The 22285-nt window shown below is 38.5% G+C and overlaps 1 protein-coding gene across 42 annotated transcripts in view; it reads right to left on the bottom strand.

Moving 5' to 3' along the window:
* DTNA (dystrobrevin alpha) overlaps positions 1-22285 on the bottom strand; it is a 414394-nt gene that overhangs the window by 95608 nt on the left and 296501 nt on the right. For all 42 annotated transcript variants that reach the window (XM_054671771.2, XM_054671775.2, XM_054671758.2 and 39 more), the window contains one exon: positions 1328-1541. In XM_054671771.2, coding sequence (XP_054527746.1) covers positions 1328-1541 — 214 coding nt within the window. The remainder of the gene's footprint in view (positions 1-1327; positions 1542-22285) is intronic.

Genomic DNA, 22285 nt, shown 5'->3' with positions numbered 1-22285 from the left:
CACTACAGAAATGCCATGGCCAGGTTCCATTCTGCTGCCTCTGCTGCCTGTCATGTGGAACCACAGTCCTCTTTACCTGCCCCAGCATCCAGTTACTATAGTGATTAAGCCAGAGCTGTACATCTCGTTCTGAAGTGTGCACAGCCGAAGCAAAGACTCTACCAACCTGGAATGCTAGTTGTAAAATTGTTGATTTTAACTGAAGAATTTCTCAAAATATAAATATCACGAAGACAATAATGCACACTGGAAAAACTGAGCAGGAACGATTCTGTTAACACTCTAAGTTGCAAAGTGACAGCTGGTAGCTTTTGTGAATTGCAAAATAACATTAGCCTGGCTGGAACATCTCCACTGCGGGGGTAAATACTTCCAAGCATTGGCCAGACAATGAGACTAAGTAAAACCTTCTGAGAATCTTAAAATGTGATTGCTGAAAGGTCAGGTTAGCAATTTTCCTTTTAATATTCAAAACAAGCAGTGGAAGTGGAGGGGGTGGTACTACATCCAGGTTGGAGGCTATTGGCAAAAAGCCCTCTTGAAATTGTAGGCTGAGAATGTAATTCAGGGGAATCCACATATACCTTGGTAAAGAAACCTTTGTTGAACACCTAAGTCCCCACTCGGCCACTAACATGCTGCGAGACACCAAACAAGTGACAATTTCTTTGTGCTTCATTTCCTTCATCTGTAAAATGAGATATTTGGACGCACAGCCTTTAAGATCTCAGCCAGCCCTGAAATTCTCTGATTCTAAAAGGGAAAATTATACAAAAATGAAGCTGAGCTTCAGTTGTGGTCTGTGGACAGCATCCCCTTATTTTATGATCGAAACACTTAAATTGACCAGTCCATTTAACGCAAGTCATAGTTACTTTGACTGGGATAGTCAAGAAACCCTTTTCAATTTCTTTCTTGTTTGCTGTAGGGCCTTGTTAGGACACCTCAGAAACACTGTCTTAAACAATTTGCAAAGAAGAGAGTTAAAAAGATCCTCCCACTTCACGCTTCATTAAATCGCTCCACAGGCAATCCTCTCGAGCATCCACAGCTTCCAGGAAGCATGGGATGAGTTAACTAAAGGTCAGCACATAAAATACAATTGTCCTCAAGTTCCTCTGGCACCATTTTACTCTCTAGTCTTTTTCACAGGATTTAAAATTTATATTAAACACATGGAGACTTTACTGACATAAGCATCCACTGTAAGAAAAAAGAGAGTAAAAAAAAGAGAGAGAGATATAAAATTATTTGGGAAAAAGACCAAGTAAGACAGGAAGTGAAAGCCAAACATGTAGAGAGGAACAGACATTCAGAGGGTGCTTACGGATCAAACGCTGCAAGCAGGAAGTTAAGGAGGAGGCTGATGGACTGCTCCACATGGATTTGGTGAGTGGTTGGCATCCGTTTGTTGAGCTGGTAAAAAATAGTGGAGAGCACAGCCTCTAAGCGGGACACGTTGAGTTCAGTGTTTGGGTCCAGGTTGTTCAGAGCATTTTCCCGCAATGCTTCTATGACATTCCATATGTCCACCAGGTGCACTACAATTAAAGCAGAGTTAACACATCAGCCCAAAGTAATGGAAGGCAAATACATCAGTTTACATGACCCTCTGTCCTGTTTTTTTCTAGGTATCTCACATGTGTGCAGCTGTTGCAGGAGGTCAACATAAGTAAATGAACATAGGCTGTGCATTATCTCTAAGACTTGATGTGCATTACATAATAGCAAGCAAATGATTTACTGACCACCACAATAGATAGTTATTTCCAATCTTCACAATCACTCTTGAAATACAGCTATTATCCCTGTGTTACACATAAGATAACTGAGGATCTGGAAACTGAACTGACAAATGCAAAGGTAGAAGAGGAGTCAATGGCAAGACTAGCATTCAGATCCAAGTCTATCGGTTTAAAAGTTATTTCCCCATTGCACACCCTGCCCCCTCAAAAAGAAAAGGCCAACATTTAAATTCTAGTGTTTGAAAGGATGTCCAAATTATATTTGAGTATTTAAAATGTTTTCATTTATTTATGTGTTTTTTAGTAGTATGCTGTTGGAAACAAGAAAAAAAAAAGAAAGTTAAGGTAGGCAGGAAGACAAGGTAAAAAGGAAAAGTTATGTATACACTGCAGCAGCAGCAGAACTAAGTCACACATCACTGAACTAGGCTGGTCAAGATCAAGAAGTTTCTTGGCTACATTATTACCAGCTAATTTAAGTCATGGTTACTTTCACTAGGGTAGTCAAGAAAGCTGTTTCTATTTTCTTCCCTATTTGCCCTGAGGTCTTGTTATGAGATCCAGAAACCATGATCACGACCAAGATAAAGAACATGTCCTCACCCTCAAAAGTTTTCTCATGCTCCTCTGCAATCCATCCTCATTCCCTGTTCCAGGCAACTACTGATTTGCTTTCTGTTGCAAACTTCAATTCTTAATAACTGTAAGTATATGGTAAACACTCTTTTTTGGGTCTGGATTCTTTTACTTAGTGTTAACTGTTTTGAAATTCATACATGTATTGCTGAAAGTATCAATAGTTTTCTCTTTTTTATTGCTGAGTAGTATTCCATTATATGGATATATCACAATTTGGTTATCAACTCACTTGTTGATGAACATTTGGGTTGTTTTTCAGTTTTTGTTTATGAATAAAATTGCTATGAACAATCACGTACAAGTCTTTGTATAGATATGTGGCTTCCATTTCTCTTAGACAATGAGGGATTCAAAATATTAAAATCATTAAAAATATTAAGTAAATACTTAGAAATGAAAAGGCTGGGTTTCACAGTAAGTGTATGTTTAATTTTTAAAGAAAGTTCCAAAGTATTTTCCAAAAGTAGTTGAACCATCTTACATTCCCATCAGCAGTGTACGAGAGTTCCAGTTCCTCCACATCTTCACCATTTAAGGTTGACTTTTCATTATGCTTTTGCATTTGCAAATAAATATTTTGTTTATTCTCAATGAAATATAACAGTTTCCGTTTTTGAGAAATATGCACTGTATATATATATATTTTCACTAACAGCTCCCTATTTTTTTGTCTTCTACCTCATTGCTCTCTCCTGGCTATATACCTAATAAGCAAAACTAACATCAGCTTCTACTACGAATTGAGCTATGTGACTTTTTTCTTGACTTCTCTCTTACTTTTGCTTTTCAGAACAGATCTATGGTTTCTGACTTTTGGTATAGGAGAACTTATCACCAATTTCTTCCATTATAATAACAAATGAGCCAACTAGCCAACAGTCTTTTGAAGTCAGACCCTTTTCCCAGGCTAGGTTTAACTGCAGGATCTGTAACCACAGAACCCTAAAAGAGAGAGAGAGCAATCTGTTCAGACATTCTTATTTTCAAATTAGGCATAAAGAAAAACAAAAACCTAAAGTATGGTTCTCATAACTAACTTTGTGTGCACATTGAGATCCAAGAGATGAGTAGATTATGCAAATCCTTAAACTAAAAAAAAAAAAAACAGCTTACATAGAACCGTTACTGTGTCCTTTACTTGGATTTTTGCTGTTAATTTTAACAATTACTCAAAATAATGTTTTATGTTATGAAGGGAAGATACCTGTGCTCAAGGAGCACTGGACTTGGAGTCCAAAGACCTAGGTTGCAAATCTGGCTCTTCTACGACAAGTGCATGACCTCTAAGACTTAGAGTCTCACTTCCTTCATCTATGAAATGGGGCAGGCATTCCTAAAATGGAAAAATGCATAGAGTAAAAAGTGGTAGTTCCTGGTACCTAGCAGACAATGCATTATAGATGAACAAGTAAATAATGTGAGTCATGTCAAAAGAAAAATATATTGCAATATATCTCTGATTTGGAGCAGATGAGTACAAATCACATACCAACTAAAATAAATATTTATTAGTTTTGGAAAAATTCAGATTTAAGTGATTTCAAATTTGCAACCTTTTCTGTATATCAAGAATTAATCAACAAGGAAATTATCTGTATTTCTTGGCGTTATTTATCCAACTCTTCTATCTAGCAAGCAAAACACTCCCAGGGAAATGGCATTTATAAACTAAATTTATTTATTTATTTAAATTCTAGTTGGGAAGAGCTGGGATTCCTCTAATTACTCCCTATAGATTTGATCTGTGAATCTTCTGGATCTAGTCATCAGGATGTGTCTGGGTGCAGGATGCAAAGAAAGCAGTGCTGATGACATCCAGCCTGTCGTCCTGCTTGGTCCCTGTGACCTATCCTCACCTAGTTCCTGGTTGTGGATGATGTGGAACAGACATCTGGGGAGAGGAGCATGGACTGGGAACTTGAGCATGGGAGGGAGATGGGTATATGTCAAGAAAGTTAAATGGCTGTTGGCAAAGGGAGGGAATCTGGATGCTTAAATTTCTCTTGACGAGCCATTGTAAGGAATGGGAAACCCATTTAGAATTCCCAGTGGTGGAATTATCCAGGCCCATGGGAGTGACCACAGGAGTGGCCCACATAAGGGTTCCCACATAGGCATGCCCATGTAAGGGTTCTTTAGGTACTTCAGCCTCAGCGTGAGCAGCCCATACTCATCTCTCCCCTTGCCGGCTCTGGGATTCCCTTCCTTGGTGAATGCCACCATCCTCCCGCTGCCTATTCTCCCTCCAGGGAGATTTACTTTCTGGGTTCTATCAATGACCTAGTCCTATGGACTGTATATCTCCTAAACATCACTGTAATCCCACCATTTCCATGAACCTTTATTGCCACCACCCAATTTCGTTACCCAATGCCATCACGCTTACTGTTTGGCTGAGTCAGTTCTTTTTTCATTCTTTCTGTACTCCCTTTCTACTCACTGCAGCCAGAGTGTGATTTCTAAACCGTAATTTGACATATCACTTGTATGCTGCTTAAAATTGTATGCTGCTTGGAGAATGGCGTGAAGCTGGGAGGCGGAGCTTGCAGTGAGCCAAGATTGCGCCACTGCACTCCAACCTGGGCAACAGAGCGAGACTCCGTCTCAAAAAAAAAAAAAAAAAATATATATATATATAGTATGCTGCTTAAAGTCCTTTAATAACTTCCCATTAATTTGAAATCTAAACAAGGATTGAAGTTTTTTTTCTTTCTTTTCTTTTTTCATCTAGCCCCTGTGTACTTCTCATCTACATCTCATCTACTATACCTTGGCGTCAACATCACTTCCTCAAGGATATCTTTCTGGGCTGCATCAGAAACCCTGTCTCCAGGTTTTATACCCCTTGCGTGCACCACCTTAGAGCTCTGTCCTTCCCCATCACAGCATGTAGTGGGCACTCTTGTGTAGACCAACAGGTTGTCTGTTTCCCATTCTGCGTTGCATGTGGCACAGGACAAGACTGTGTCTATTGTGATAACTGTTCACACCCCTAGTGCCCCTCACACTGCCTTACACATCCTTACACATAGGAACTTGGTAAATGTCTTTTGACTAAATGAGAGAATGACAAAGAAATGACTCAACAGTGAAACAGGGTTTTCTAAGGATGCATTTGCTTTCTAAAATGCAATAAGGCATAGTCATGAAGAATCACAGAGACACTGGTTTGAATCCTAGGTATACTGTCAGTCTAATTAACTTCTCTGAATCTTCATGTTAGAAAAGTGGAACTGAAAATAGCAACTACTTTCGGATGATTACTATGACAGCTGAATAAAATAATGCCTGTAAAACACTTGGAATAGGGCATGTCATGTAGGAGACAATAGTTGTTTATTATTATAAACAAATACCTAGAAATTATATGAAAGTTATTAAACATAAATATGCTGCATTTATGTGCTTACATATTGAAGGTCCTAATATAAGGAACGTAAAAGAAAAATATTTCATGAAAAATAAAATAATTCTGGCTAACTGTGAGAATAGATAATTAAAAATGATTTAAGTAAAACTAGTTTTCATAATTATATGCAAACACTATGGTAGATTGTGAGGACTCAATACAAACAATATAGATGTGGTTCCTGCCTATGGGAGCTAACAGTCTGGTGGGAATACAGACATGACTCACACAATCACACAAACGGGTGATCAGAAATAGTGACATGCTGTGACATATAGCATGCTAAGTATAAAATGGGATTACGATATGGTCTTGATTGGGCCAGAACAAGATAAGGTTGCAGGAGCACCATAACTACAATAAGGATTTGGCTCTTTATGCTGAGTATGAAGACATGGGTTTTAAGTAGGACAGCAACATGATCAGGAATGCAGCTTAAAAATGTCATTTCTGACTTTAAGGGAAGAAAGGAGTGGAGACGGACAGGCACACAGTGGGAAGTAGTTGGAGAATATTGTTTTAGTTCCAGTAAGGGATGGTGGTATTTTTGTCTACAAGGTGGTACTATGCAGAAAAAACTGCAGTCACGCACATTGTACCCCTTATTTTCCAGTGGTGGCATAGTGGAAAGAATTCAGATTTTGCAGCCACAAAGATTAAGGTTTCATTCCTGGCTCTGGAAATAACTGCAAAACTGGGCAAATTTTATTAATGAAAATAAAATGTAATAATATTTTGTTTATACATTGTATTATTCCTTTTTTAAAACGAGGAAACGAATGCCATCCAGAGGCAGTTATAGTGAGATTAAAAGAGAACGTGTATTTATATAATAGGTGATCAAGAAATGAGCTATTTGTGATAAAATAACTAAATACACTCTGATCTAAAGCCATTCTATTCTACTACTAATTTATAAGATCTGTGAGTCCAAAACTAAATTTTAGCCAAGTATCCCAATTTCAATAAATTAATCAACCCATAATCTTGATGACGTATTATGCGGGTGAAGTAAAAGAATCACAAAGTGCATTGCAGCCACAAAAGCAGACACTTAGTTTTGTTGTCATAAATTTTGAGTTAGTGGAGTTTAAGTTGATTTTACCATATCGGGTCATTAGAAACCTGGTGAGGAGGCTATCTTTCATAAAGGTTTCATGGAAACTTTATTTCATTGGCGACTACCTTGGGAGGTGTAAGCATAGTGCAGAAGGTGCAGGAACCGGGGCAGTGGCTGGGGTCCCCTACTGACTGTCCCTATGACCTTGGGCAAGTCACTTAACTTCTTTAGGTTTCAGTTTCCTCGCCTGTAAAATGAGGACAATACTATTTTCTCTACTACATTGTTGTTTTGGGGGGTTCAAATGAGATACTTCACATAAAGCACTCCACATAGTGCTTATAATAAGCATTGTATAATAAGCATTCAGTATACATTAGTTATTGAGAAATTTAAGTAACATAAGCCTTTTGTTTATTTAAATAGTGACACTGAGAAATGCTAAGTTGAGATTCATTAAGAAGTTATTAAGAAGTTTGTTTTAAAAGTCTGACAGTTGTATAAATATGTTGCTTACTGCTGTGCTAGTTAAATCATTTTAGATGACATTTAGGTTGTGTAATAATGATTATGAACCACTAGATGGCACTGCGCATATTTTACTAAATAGCTATCAAACTTCAGTCGTCCATTAATAGAGCACCTGCTACTAGGCACAGGAGATAGGAGGAATTCCCTCATCTATACAGTTGCGTATATTTTATATTAATATACTAGGAAAGGCAACGGTTTGCATAACGAAATTCCTTAGTTAACAATAACCACATCGAGAATAGACAAAATGCATTCTTAACCTAATATTTAGTTCTTCATGGAATCTTAAAAGTAACGATAATAGTGTTGATTTCAGGCATTAATTATTAAGACCTAAGATTTGTCTTTACATACATAAATGGAAATAGACAAAGCTTCAATGGTTTTCTATAAATCCAGGCAATCTCAGGTAGAAAAGGGCTAGGTTAGGGTGTTGGGGGGAGAGTTGCAGATGGGTAAAGGAGAGTTTGTTTATCTCAAGAGATATTTTTAATGTGTTTTCTGACATCTTGCACTATTTTAATGGGAGATGGAGTCCTTCATTCACAGAGATGACTTAAATCCAAGCATCCGTGGGAAAAGTGCTAAAATGACAAACCTAGTTATATCTAGCTAGAGATGGCTGATGTCATAAACTTTATTAGAAATAGTAGAATCATATAAGTTAGATAAAATATGGGGGAGAAAAATATCAAAAAGACAACTTCAAGATTTAGTCTATTTTATGATTTATCCAGGGCCAGCCTTTCTTGAATCCCTGAGGCTGGGTCCAAGTTTCTGAATCTAAGCATGATGTTCTTTTACTAAAGCATTTGATGATCTCAAAATTCTCAAACCCAGACTCTACCACCTCCTGAGTCCAAAATATAAAAGAGTGGAAAAGGGTTTTGACAAAACTCTCCAGGTGATTCTGACAACCACTGATTATAAACTTTTAGAAGGTTTTCAAAGGGCTTGCAGCTGAGAAAGGTCAGTAGACAATTATAGTGACTTAGCTTTAGTCATTATGGAATAGTGATCCTTAACTGTGGCTTCACAATGGAATCACCTGCAAGGTTGTAAAATGGATTCCTGGTGATACTGGTGGTCCAACATCACACTTGTAGTAACAAAACACAGGCTATTTAGAAATGCTGCATCTCTTAGGCTCCCACACAGACCTAGAAAATCGTAATCTGCATTTTAACAACATATCTAGGCAGTTTGTATTCACATTTAAGTATAAGAAGCGCTTCTTGAAGTCAGTAGTTCTCAGTCCTTTGGCATCAAGACAGCCTGAAATGTCTTCGTAGGTTGTGAGGTGTATTGCAAGAAGCTGATTACCATAAATTAATTTATGCAGTTTAACAGTGATTTGTATAAGGATATATATACATATTATTTTAGAAGGATTTGAGGCTTAATCCCTAAGAAGGTCACTCATTGCATTATGATGTGCTTTAATTAGGAGAACAGGAAATTGTAGTTATGCTGGAAATTGGATATAATCTGTTGATCTGCTATTGGGAATACATATATCTTCTTGTGTGTAGACAGTGTTGTGTGTGGTTTTGTGTGTGTGTGTGTGTGTATCCATGCACATGCTCCCTCAATCTCCACCCTGCCCTCCGTGCTTAAAGTGAGGGTGACTGGTGTCTGAGGTTTCTGTTATGACTTGTTTTCCCCTCTTTGAGATATGCAGATATATGCAGGAATCCCCATAGCAACAAAGATAAATTGTTTCTCCTGAAAATGCATTCAGTTCTCCCCTCCCTAGATGTAAATTTCCTGACCTTCAGTGCAATATTCCCGGCATGAATTTCCATTGCAATTACACTCTTCAGAGTACAAGAACAAAGTTCAGGTAGTATTTCTGATTAGTTTACACACCGGGTTTGAAGTGCCAAATTATGTTCTTTCATATAGCAGATTCTTAAAATACATTTGCTAGCTTGTAGAAAAGTTAATTATGGAGACTCATTCTTTTAGTTATCAAACAAAGTTCCAATGTCCTTAGAATGAACAGATGAACACGCATATAAGCATTGTCTTGTTCCTACGACAACTCTCAAATGGAAAGTTTCATTCAGTATTCTAAGCACCAAGTAGACTTTAAGAAAAAATTGCTTTTAAGGAGCTCACATGTGGGCCAGGCTTCACAGAACTGGGGTGTGAGGAGGTGGGGAGAGGAACTTAGCCCCTTGAGAATGTCAGGAGTGACACTAGGTTCCTGAGACTCATTACCCTAAGCTGCTCACTGGCTGCATTTTGTAGTCTTCCATCTTAGTCTTATAACTTCTCTCATACAATAAGTGTTTATTCAGTCCTTATTGTGTTGCAGTGCTGTTCTGGTTTCTAGAATTGGAGTGTACAAAATAGGCAGGTCCCTAATCACACAGAACTTACATGTGTGTCGGAGAGGGAGGAGATAGAGATATTAAATAAGTGCATTGAGCATGCAATAATAATCTGTTTTCTCTCCTTTTAGATTTCAAAATATTCAATCGGCATATAAAAATTGTATATATTCAGAGGTATACTATGGGATTTGACATTTATATATACATATTATTTATATTCTCTTATAGAGAAACGTGAACTGAGAGACTGGGATTCAAGTGTTTCTTCATTTGTACAATGGGAATAATAATATCCTTTCTGATAGAGTTCTGAGGAATAGTGAAAATGTACATGGGAAAAGAGTAAAATATAAAGTACTATATAAATTTTAGGCATTATTCTTATTTTTGAGAGCAAACAGAGAGGCATTAAAATTTACTTTCATATTCAGGTAGAATTATAAAAATTTTCCACTCACAAAAATTCTTTCAATTCTTTGCCTCACTCTGTCTGGTATAAATATATTTGTCCCTTAATATGAGCTTTCTTCTATAACTTGAGGTTTGTTTTCCCTTTAGTGGATGAAATGATGTTATAAATCCATGAGAGACTGTATCACAGTGATTACGAGTTTAGTTCAATTTCAAATCAAATATTTCACGGGCCGGTGTGGTGGCTCACGCCTATAATCCTGGCACTTTGGGAGGCTGAGGAGGGCGGATCATGAGATCAGGAGATTGAGACCATCCTGGCTAACACGGTGAAACCCTGTCTCTACTAAAAATACAAAAATTAGCTGGGCATGGTGGTGGGCGCCTATAGTCCCAGCTACTCGGGAGGCTGAGGCAGCAGAATGGTGTGAAACCGGGCCGAGATCGCACCACTGCACTCCAGCCTGGGCAACAGAGCAAGACTCCATCTCAAAAAAAAAAAAAAAGAATATTTCAGTGTATCACTAGTTGCCATGCATCGATCATACATGCAGGCTGTAACATATGGAGAAAGACTGCCATATGCATATACACACAGAGTTGGGAAATGGAACAAGCAGCTAGATTCCATAATAGTTTCAAAGAAATTAAATCCAACCAGCATTTTTAAGGCTCTACAATGCATTATGGTTGATGTTATTGGTGATTTAACAAAATATGAGAGCCTGACTACAAAAAAGATTGTAAGTCTCATGGGGAAAGACACACTCAGATGACCTAACTGAAGATCACCACAAGACACTGTGTTATCCAAAGCCCACATCCACAGTGCAGATTAAAAAGAAAAGTGCTACAGGAGCTCAAAATACAGGAATGCTTTGTGGGCTGGAAACTATGTAAAGATTTGGAAGAGGAGGTAAGGCTCAAGTTGATTCCTAAAACACAGCAGAAAGTGCATAGATGGGGATAAGGAGGGAAGGATACTCCAGGAAGAAGTGGGTTCAGTGAGCAATGGCACAGAGCAAAGAACGATGATGGTGCATTTAGATTTTGTATTGACCTAGAACCAGAGAAATTTGTGTTGGAGCTTAGAGGAAAGCAGGGTCTATAACTATTCATTTATACTGCCCAGTATATAACACTCTTAATTTTTCAATGAGGGAATATCTTTGTTTTTATATTTTATTAAAGATTTGAATCTCCTAAAGTTAAATGTTTAATTTCATTTTCAGACTACTATGTGAGTTAATTCAGAGCCCCATCTAAAGCTAAGAGGTATGGTGGTGGAAACCCGGGCTGTTCTTTAGAGCCATAAGTGGGTCTCAAACTATCGAGTTTGAATCCATAGGTCTAGAGTGTGGCCAGGGCATCCCTAGGTATAATCAGCTTCTTAGATGATTTTGTTAGACAATAAAGTTTGAGAACCACTGCTATGGAGCACAACTTAAAGAATGGAGTTAGACAAGAGACAGGAAGAATAGAAAACTGATGCTCCTTTGATTCAGAGGAATTTCCTGGGAGCACTGTGGCCAAGAAAGCCAGGTGCAAATTACCTAGTTGTTAAGAGCTCTAAAATAAATAATTTATTTTCATGCCGTTGTTCAGGCCTCTTATCATGAGAAAATGGTATTTAAAAATCTTTTAGGGAAGAAGGACTCAATTAAGTGGTATGCTTTTCCAGGGTCAATAGATACATTTTTATGTGATTACACTGAAGCTATCCGCCATCACCCACATTAACCAAACATTGAAATCAGAAAGAAAATGTTACTAAAGGCACAATCTTCAGATTTGTTTTCCATTAGTGAGCATGAGCTATATACCTTTATAAAATGTGAACCCAAACAACAGCTGAGTAGCTCACTAAGCGTTTTTATGCTTCCAATCTCAACGTCTTTCTGGCTCTGAAAGCATGCTTTTATCTCCAAGGTAGTTCTCTTTGCTAAGGATCCTTAGAGAGAAGCATCATATCTTACAGAGATAACATTTTAGTTTCACTTTAATTTCCTGGTTAAGATGATGTAATAAACCTTCATGAAAAGGTCTACAACATATTTTTGGTGTAAAATCAAATTGAATATCATGCCAATCTTCACAGGCCCTGGTAGTACATCCATTGCCTATTAGGAAAAGGTATTCAGTATTCCTTAAATTGTGTCTGCAGACCAGAATCGTTATTCAAAATGAGGTATGAAAATTGTTGACTCAGTAGCTGTCACACTATAAATTAAATCTAAAAACATTCAATTGAACAAGGATTTATTAAGCCAATTATTTTTAAAGTATTATACCAAGGATTATAAAAATAATAAGAGAAGGTAAATGAAAAGACAGATCTGAATGATAACTAATTTCTCATTGCCAGTGTTTAACTTTATTCAGAATATTAATCACTTTAGAAGCAAGGAAATCTTGTATCTTATTTCTCCTGTGGATAGTCATTTTATAAAGGGCTTTTAGACCTCACATCTTTAATGTGGTCTTATCATTCCCTACATTCTAGTGCCCTAATCTAGGCTTGTAAAAGCCTTCTACTTAGAAGCAAGCCTCCTACTCACCTCCACTTTCTGTCTCTTTCTATCTATCCTAAGAAATATTGTAAGGTTCTGCTCTGGCCATGCCATTCTCCATTGCCTATTGAGTAAAACCCAACAGGCTAAGCATGAAAATCAGTGTTTGGACCTCAGTCTACTAGTCTGTAGTCCCATCTCCCACTATTCTCCAGCTTCTTCCAAGAGTCCTATGCTCTAGCCACACTGGACTTCTTAAATTCCAGAACATTCCCTTGGCTTTCTTGTATGTGCCTTTACTTAGCCTGCTCCCTCCACCAGGTGTGCCCTACAATCACCATCCCTCAAGGTAGCACTCACATGCCATGTCCCTGAGGATGCTCATTCTTATACCCCCAGGTAGGATTACTTTCTCCCTTTTGTTGCTCCCAGAGCCCTTCACATATCTATTGGACCATTTATGACACTACATATTTTCCATAGTTATTAATAAACAAGTTTTTTCCTGAATGTTTTATATCATTCCATAATTGGAATTATAAATTCCACTTAATATAAAATCATGAGCTAAATTTTATGCTCAGGGTCATGTATGTTTTGAAACATAGGTCCATGGCTTTCATCAGTTTCTCCAGAAGATACGTGGGGGTAAACTTAAAAACCACAGAACTACATGCTAGCATCTTGAGGGCATGGGCTATGTCTTGTTCATCTTTGCATTCCTCTCAACTCTGCATAATACCTTGTTCAAACTGGGTTCTCAATAATGCTAAGTGAATGGAATAGAGTAGGGCACCTACTGGATGCTCAGCATTACACATAATCTTTAGAAGCTTTCCCTTTACCTCAGTGTTCTAAGAAAGCTCCACAAGGCCTTATTGGGCATAGTTTTCCACAGAACCTTTCTTATTTCTTATGCAGTAACTTGAGCTGTGGCCAGAATCCTAGAAGCCAGAGGCCACATTCTGAAAGAGCACCGATAGGGCTGGCAGCCATGAGGAACTGTCTCCTACTTGTCCTTTAGAAATTTGAACTCACTGACCCTGAATTATGTGCCCATCTGGCCAACATAAACTCAAATAGACGAAGTATACCTGGCCACTGAAAAAAGTGAGTAAGTAGCAACTGCATTACTTTTACTTCATTCATTCTGTACTATATATCTATACAATTCTCTGTGCAATGAGAATAAATACAAATAAATAACAGAAAATCTACTTTATTTATTTATTTATTCATTCATTCATTCATTCATTCAGAAAACAGCTGTGGCCCAGCTCCCTAGTGCATAGAAAATTGCTTGGGAAATAGGACTAGAATTTGGGATGAAGAGATCTCTAGGTGGTTAATCAGCAGTACAGGTCATTTATAGGTATCTTGAGTGAGGTCATCCATAAATCAATATAGTATAAAGAACATGAGGAGTGTATCTTTTGTTAAAAAAAACTTTTAAGACCAATGGGATAAGTTTTAGTGATCTATTGCACAGCATGGTGACTAAAGTTAATAATGTATATTTCAAAATTGCTAATAGATTTTAAATGCTCTAATCACAAAGAAATGATAAGTATGTAAGATAAATGTATATGTCAATTAGCCTGTTTTAATGATTACACAATGTCTACCTTATCATAACATCACATTGTACTCCATACATATTAATGTATACTACTCTTTTTCAATTAAAACAAAATTTTTTTAAAAGCCCATGAAAAATAGTGATGAAGAACCCTGAATAATGAAAATCAAGTGAGTGATATTTCAGATCCTTCTTGTGTACCTTTGGAAATCCTCTTGGCCCTGCCTCTTTCTCCTGCCCCTGCAAACGTGACTGGTACCACACAGATTTTAACCAGGTTGATGCAGCTGCAACCGGACAATGGCTGGCCTCAGGCTCTTTCTGCATACCTCTGACGTCTCAGTACAAACACCTGGAACCTAGCTACCACTCACACATGTGCAACCTAGAAGCATGAGGACATTAACTCCTGTAGGCAACCATTGACCAATGCAGGACAGAGCAGCTAGGTTAGAACTCTCTCCTTTTGTCTCCTGAATGGACAGTTCTGGAGTGCATTGGACAAGGTTTCTTGGAAATTCCTGCACTGTCTATCAGCTTTCCTCCCTTCCTGGTTTCAGTCTGTTCTGGGTTCACTATCCCAGTGAGCTGCTTCCATGCAAGTTTTGTCCTGAGGTCTGCTTCCTGGGGAAACAGACTAAGCACTGGTCCTAATAAAGTCTCTGTCTATTCCTGGCTGAATCCTCCCAGAACAATAAATGAGAAGAAAATGATGATTATGACCATGTTTGAAGCAGATTCTTATTCTTGTTTAGTTACATAAATTTTTCTCACTTTATTTTTCTCCGCAATATATTATCATTGTTTTTTATTTAGCACTATTTAAATTGAAAGATAAAATGTATCATACTTGATTATATCAAAAAGGCTGATTATTTTTCTGAGAAAGTAAGCTGCTTAGGGCTGGTGCCATTACTATCAGTTTTACAGCAGGTTTGCTGGTCCACATGCTTTTCTCAATGTTCCAGTGTTTTTTGGTGACAAAGCTTGACAGACATTGTAGGACACTGACTGTCTACTATAACACTTGGATAATATTGGGAAGTTAGAAGTAAGGCTCTTTAATTACATGATTTTATCTGGTATTTACCCAAGGGAAGCCACTTAATATCTTTTGTACTATGCTCTCCTCACCTTGAACAAATAGAACTTTATAATTTCTGACAGACAAGGAGATAAAGCAGACGTCCTAGCCCAACACCATCAATGGTTAAAAACAGCTACAGACAATTTATTTAAATATGTTATATATATATACTTGATTTTGTAACTACCATAATTATAAGTAACCCCTTTTTCCTTCAGAAAATGACATTTGGCTCATGAGATTGATAGGGCAGTATCAATTTATGCAGCAAAGTATGAGAGGGGAATTACTATTTGATAGTAGATCCACTATCCACTGTTTGATACTACCAATCTACAAAATCAGGAGCATTATAATAAATAGAACACATTCGTTGGATTGTAAACTTGAGGTTATTCTATTACTAAATTTGTCTACTAAGGAATATTACTATCTAGAATAATTTAAACTAATGGAAAAATCTCATTGCATTTGTTTTCTTATGCTGCCCCAGTTAAATTTTTTCCCTTTTAAATGCAAAGATAGTGCCAAGAACCAACATTATCTGATTGACACACATCTAACTGTTCCTGAGGATGGATTGTTGTTGTTATTATTGGGGGAGGGGGCTTTGAAAAGGGAAGAAAGGGAGAATCCTTTATTGGACAATTCAGGCTTTTAGATTTCTTGCTACTGCTGAACATTTTGAAGATGCTAAAGTAAGTTGTACAGACCATGCTGAGCAAAGATTTTAGAAAGGGCCTGGGAAATTAGAGTAATGGAAAGAAAAATGAAATAAAAACTGGGTTTAGGCCAAGGAAAAAGCTAAATAAGTTATCAAATAGCTACCTCTAGAATGTGCATATCAGGTTTCTTATGATCATTTACAAGGAGCTTGAAGTGAAGCTCCAAGTCTGAATAATCTCCATGTCCCTCAAGGTACTCAGTAAGATGTCATGCATAGAGTCATTACTCAATAGACATTTTATGAACCCATCTGCACATGAATATGGGTCAAATGCATTCTGTGTGCTAGACACTGTGGAGGATGTAAACAGTGATAAGACACAAAACAATTCTTATCATTCTGTCTTGTTTTCCTTAGATTACTTGCTCCTATCTGAAATTGTTGTGTTGTTTGCTAGAATGCAAGCTACATGAATGTTTTTTTCTGTTTTGTTTACTGTTCTGTCTACAGAGCACCTGGCACATGGAGGGTGATCCATACATATTTGCAGAATGATTTTTAAAAATACTTTCCCGCTAACATGGTGAAATCCCGTCTCTATTAAAAATACAAAAAAAAAAATCAGCTGGGCATGGTGGCGGGCGCCTGTAGTCCCAGCTACTCGGGAGGCTGAGGCAGGAGAATGGCGTGAACCTGGGAGGTGGAGCTTGCAGTGAGCCGAGATCACGCCACTGCACTCCTGCCTGGGCTACAGAGCAAGACTCTGTCTCAAAACAACAACAACAACAACAACAACAACAACAACAACAACAACAACAAACTTTCCCTATAGAATATAGCTTTTATTTTACAAGTCATTGACAAATAGGGTTGTTTTGTAAAGTAACTTTATTTTCACGAACATTTTTTAGGGGTACCATGAAGGTCACTTGACCATGTGCTTGACTTTTAGCCATTTTAGTCTATACCCCAGAGGTTAGTCTATTTGGTGGCCATCACTGAAAAGAATGGCTGAGACAATATTTCCAGGATATTAAAAAAATTAATGAGTGCAGAATTTTTGTTTGTGATGATGAAAAAATTTTGGAAATTGATAGTGATGATGCTTGAACAACATTGTGAATGTATTCAATGCCACTGAACCATACAGTTAAATGGTTAAAATGTTATGTACATTTTAACAACCTTTTTAAAAAGCATTGAATACATTTAACTAGAAAAAGATAAAATATGCTATAAAAAGAGTGAAGTGGAGACAATCGGTGCCACTCTACATTGCACTTAATGTAATAAAAAATGCAATTGTCTTTTTAAAAGTCTTTTGCCTAAATACATTAGCTGTTTGGATAGTAAATTGGCTTGGTTTATTTTTGATATTTATATTTTTAAGGTTTGATGTAATCATCCCTCCCCATCTCCTGTAGGAGCTTCTATGTATCAAGCTTTAGAATGATGCTCTTAAGTTCCAGTTGATTCTGAAGTCTCCCAAATAACTTAGGAAAAGAAAACCTCAATCTGCTGCGAGATCCTTCTGCCCCTGTAAAACCTCACAAATCCATAGGGCTTTCTCTGTAATGGGTTTTGTCACATGGCCTTCTAGTCATAGGTTCAATAGCTAGGCTTCTTAAAGCTACTGCAGTTCCCTCACTAACACAATGATGAGGGTTAAGATTTTTAGAAGCCTTATGGCAAGAAAAGTCAAAGTTCAGATCACTTAAGAGGAAAACAGACTTAGGGGTTGATGTGGTTTGGTTCTGTGTCCCCACCCAAATCTCACCGTGAATTGTAATGCCCACATGTGGAGAGAGGGATCTGTAATCCCTATGTGCCAAGTGAGGGAGGCGATTGGATCATGGGGGCAGTTTCCCCCATGCTGTTCTCATAATAGTGAGTGAGTTCTCATGAGAGCTGATGGTTTTATAAGTGTTTGGTAGTTCTTCTCTTGCTCTCTTCTCTCTCCTGCTGCCTTGTGAAGAAGGTACTTGCTTCTCCTTCACCTTCTGCCATGATTGTAAGTTTCCTGAGGCCTCCCCAGCCACATGGAACTGTGAGTCAATTAAATCTCTTTCCTTTATAAACTACCCAGTCTCAGGGAAGTTCTTTATAGCAGTGTGAAAATGAACTAATACAGTGTGAAAATGGACGGATACTGAGCATTGGGGTAAACCCAGAAGATATCTATAAATATTTTTCATTTCTGAAATACAACTTAATGTCAACACACTAGGTAGACCACCAGTGGTATTTTATTCATTTAAAATTAATAGGTACTGAACCATATACTATCTTTGACATCATTTTCTTGTTCAAGAGCTCCTCCCCAGTAGTCTCAAAATGTTAATTTACTAATTCAGTAAGTATTTTCTGAACACTTATAATGTTCCAGGTATGGGGGATATGTCAGTACACAAGACATACACTGATCTTTGCCCAAAGAAGCCTACACTCAAGTTGGGAAGGTGTAATAAACATAACAACTAAGTAAATTACATAGCATAGCGTATATTAGAATGTAATAAATACTTTAGGAAAAATACAAACAATAGGACAAGGCGGATAGGGGAACTGGAGTGTTAAATGGGGTTGCCAAGGTAGAGAGCTCACTGAGAAGATGACAAGTGAGCAAAGAATTGAGAAAGATGAGGAGGTCCGCCATTGAGTTCGCTACAGGAAGAGAATTCCAGGTGAAGGGAACAGCCAGTGCTAAGGCCCTATGCGGGCACATGCCTGGTATGTTCCCAGTGAAGTAAGGAGGCCAACGGGGGATGGAACAGAGTAACCGGATAGGAGAGTGGGAGGAGATGAGGGCAGAACAAAAAAAGACTTGATCCAGTGGAGCCAACTGGGCCATTGTCAGGGCTATGCTTTCACCATGAGGGAAGTGGGGAACCACTGCAGGAATTTGAGCAGAGAAGTGACAAGATCTAATCTGGGTTTAGATGTCCCTTTGAGATTGAATTCATTTTGTGGTAGAAAATATTCATGTGGGCCAGGCACGGTGGCTTATGCCTGTAATCCCAGCACTTTGGGAGGCTGAGGCGGGCAGATCACGAGGTCAGGAGATCAAGACCATCCTGGCTAACATGGTGAAACCCCGTCTCTACTAAAAATACAAAAGATTAGTCAGGTGTGGTGGCGAGTGCCTGTAGTCCCAGCTACTCAGGCTGATGCAGGTGAATCAAGCTGATGCAGCTTGAACCCGGGAGGCAGAGGTTGCAGTGAGCTGAGATCGTGCCACTGCACTCCAGCCTGGGCGACAGAGTAAGACTCTCTCTCAAAAAGAAAATGCTCATATATTATTTCCCTGTGTGGCTTCTCCGTGTTTGGAGGATGTTTTGGGGGTGTCATTACTCAGAATGGTTGACTTTTGACTTCTCTCTCCCACCTTTGTTATCCTGCTCCTTGTCCAGATCCTGCCTTTGGTTCCTTTTTCTCCCTCTATGATGATAAGGGACTTGGAACTTGATAAGGGAAAAGTTTTCGGTAAATAGCGCTGAACTTCATCAGTTGTGTAAAACAAAGTGTCCACTCCCCTTCTAAACCTACAGGGTTATTCAGTCTCAGTCCTGCTTTGAATTTTATACAAAGTATATGTCCCAGTGGCTCTTAGATATCTGAGCAGTCTTCTTTCTCACAGATGTCACTGGAGGGCAGGTCCATGCTTTACTGTGTACAGCAGAAAGCACAGGTCCATGCTTTACTGTGTATAGTTCTTTATGACTGTGTGGCAAATAACCACAAACTCATAATCTTAAAACAAGACTCTTATTAACTCACAGTTCTGTAGTTAAGGAGTTAAGTATGGCATGACTGGTTCCCTGCTCAGGGTATCACAAGATTAAATCAAGGTGTTGGCTGAACTCAGTTTTATTTTAGAAGCTCTGAGGAAAAAAATACTTTCAAGACATTTGTTAGCACAGTTCAGTTCCTTGTGACCATAGGACTGAGGTCCCTATTCCTTGCTGGCTGTCAGCCAGGTGTCTCCCAACATCTAGTGATTGAGCATGTGGCACTTTCCATCTTCAAGCCAGCAATGGCATGACAAATTCATCTGTCCCTTCAAACGTCTGATTTTCTCTTCTACGGCTGCCAGATAAAACTCTCTGCTTCTATTTTTATTTATTTGTTTATTTTTAATTTTTTTTGAGACGGAGTCTCGCTCTGTCGCCCAGGAGTGCCGTGGTGCAATCTTGGCTCACTGCAAGCTCCACATCCCAGGTTCACGCCATTCTCCTGCCTCAGACTCCTGAGTAGCTGGGACTACTGGTGCCCACCATCAAGCCTGGTTAATTTTTTGTATTTTTAGTAGAGACGGGGTTTCCCAGTGTTCACCAGGATCGTCTCGATCTCCTGACCTTGTGGTCCGCCCGCCTCGGCCTCCCAAAGTGCTGGGATTACAAGCATAAGCCACTGCACCTGGCTAACTCTCTGCTTTTAAAGGGCTCAGGTGATTAGTTCAGGCCCACCCAGGTGATTCCCCTATTTTAAGGTTTGTTGCAACTGTGCAATGTAACATAATCTAATCACAGGAGTGAATTCCACTAAATTCCCAGTCCTGGGGATTATGCATGGGATTGCTCAGGGGATAGGAAGTTTTAGGAGCCATTTTAGATTGTAATTCAGGTAAAGATGTTTTGGACTAGGCATTTGTAGTCAGCACAGAAAGATGTGGATAGATTTGAGATATATGTGTAAGTATAACTGATGAGATTTTTATGATTGATTCAATCTGGGTTGAGACAAGAGGTCAAAGATGATGCCCAGATTTATGACTTGAGAAACTTGATGAGTCTTGGTACCCTGTGGAAGCAACCTCTTTTTTAAAAGGATTCGCTGAATAAATCTTCCACTTTTCTATTACCAACTTCTATCTCTCTTTTTCTTTACTCTTCGACAGGTGAGAGTGATATATTGAAAATGAAATTTTTATTGCTGAAGAAGTATACTAAAATAAATATGCGTTTATGTAAAGTTTCAGTAAGAGAATATGCAAATAGGGATGAATTTCTGAATGGTCCCCTTTGTACTCACACTGTTCTCCCCATGATCTAGAATAATGCTTGGCATGCAGTAAGTGCTGTCTCTATTTATGGAGTGAATACATAAATGAGTGATTGCTAATAACAACGAATGTTAACAAAACCTCAGTGAGGAGTGAACCCAGGTGACATCAGGAGTGACTTTCAGATGGAATCTCAGGTGTGATTTCATGGGAGAAGCTGCTCTCCCATCCCTGTCCTCCCGACTGACTTCTGTTTTCTTACAATGTGTGCTGGAGTCCTGAGATCCTGGGAGCCAGGCAGTGGGAGAACCCCTTCTGGGCATCCCTTCATCGCTCTGCTGACTGGCTCCAAGCCAAGCAGGCAGTTTCCCAGAAACAGGGCTTGGCAGGCCACCAGGGGAAGGTCATCGAATCTTGCCTTGGCACCTATTAGATAGGGTTGGGAAGCTTGAAACGCATTCCTCTGTATGCATCACTCTTTCCCAACTGACAGGAGCATTTTAAGATGATGGTTTTTCCTCAGCTGTGAAAGTAAAAGTGCTTAGTTGGCACAGCTTTCATGTCTAATGCAGAAGCAGAAGAAAGGGAAGGAAGTCACTGTGTGTTACATCCAGATGCCTGGAAACGAGACCACAGGTGTGGCTTAGCTCACAGGTTATGCAGTGGCAGCAGTTTAAGCAAAGCTTCTGGCATTCTCTAAAACAAAAGTCTACTAACAAGGAAACAAAACCCTGATTTTTAAGATCTTAAAAACCATTAAAGGGAAGAAGCAGCTTTAATTAAACCCATATCATAATCATCAGGACTTTAAAATCATTGCTTTTCTCATCCAGAGGTTTACTCTGATTAAGGGGAAATAATTTTGCCATAGGTCCAGGGTGCCAGAGAGGAGCAGTTTTTCCATTGTCCTATTACATAGGCATCTTTAATAGGTTTGTTTATATTCCACTGCCACCACAAACTTTCCCACAGGGAATTTTTGGGAACATTGCATTCTAGCACAATGCACCTTCCTTTATTCTAAACAAGTGTCTAGAATGATTCAACATCAGGAATGAAAATATGTAGTAAAAACATTTGCAACAACACTAACAAAGATAATTGTGCTCCAAGGGTTAGTCATCTGCAGTTTATTTCCCCAACTGTGAATATTCCTGCTTTTCCTGCTGGCTCCTTGCCTAGGGAGAATCCTCTGATCCTTCTCTTTTAAATACATATCTTTCTCTGGTTCGATTTCTCTTGCCTGCGTTTCCGACTTTAAACTTTATTTTTACATCCAAGATTTTATACATCGTTATCTGAG

Source organism: Pan troglodytes, chromosome 17 (genome assembly GCF_028858775.2).
Source record: "Pan troglodytes isolate AG18354 chromosome 17, NHGRI_mPanTro3-v2.0_pri, whole genome shotgun sequence".
Classification (NCBI taxonomy): domain Eukaryota; kingdom Metazoa; phylum Chordata; class Mammalia; order Primates; family Hominidae; genus Pan; species Pan troglodytes.
The sequence above is the reverse complement of the archived record's forward strand: the minus strand, read 5'-3'. Positions and strand labels throughout refer to the sequence as shown.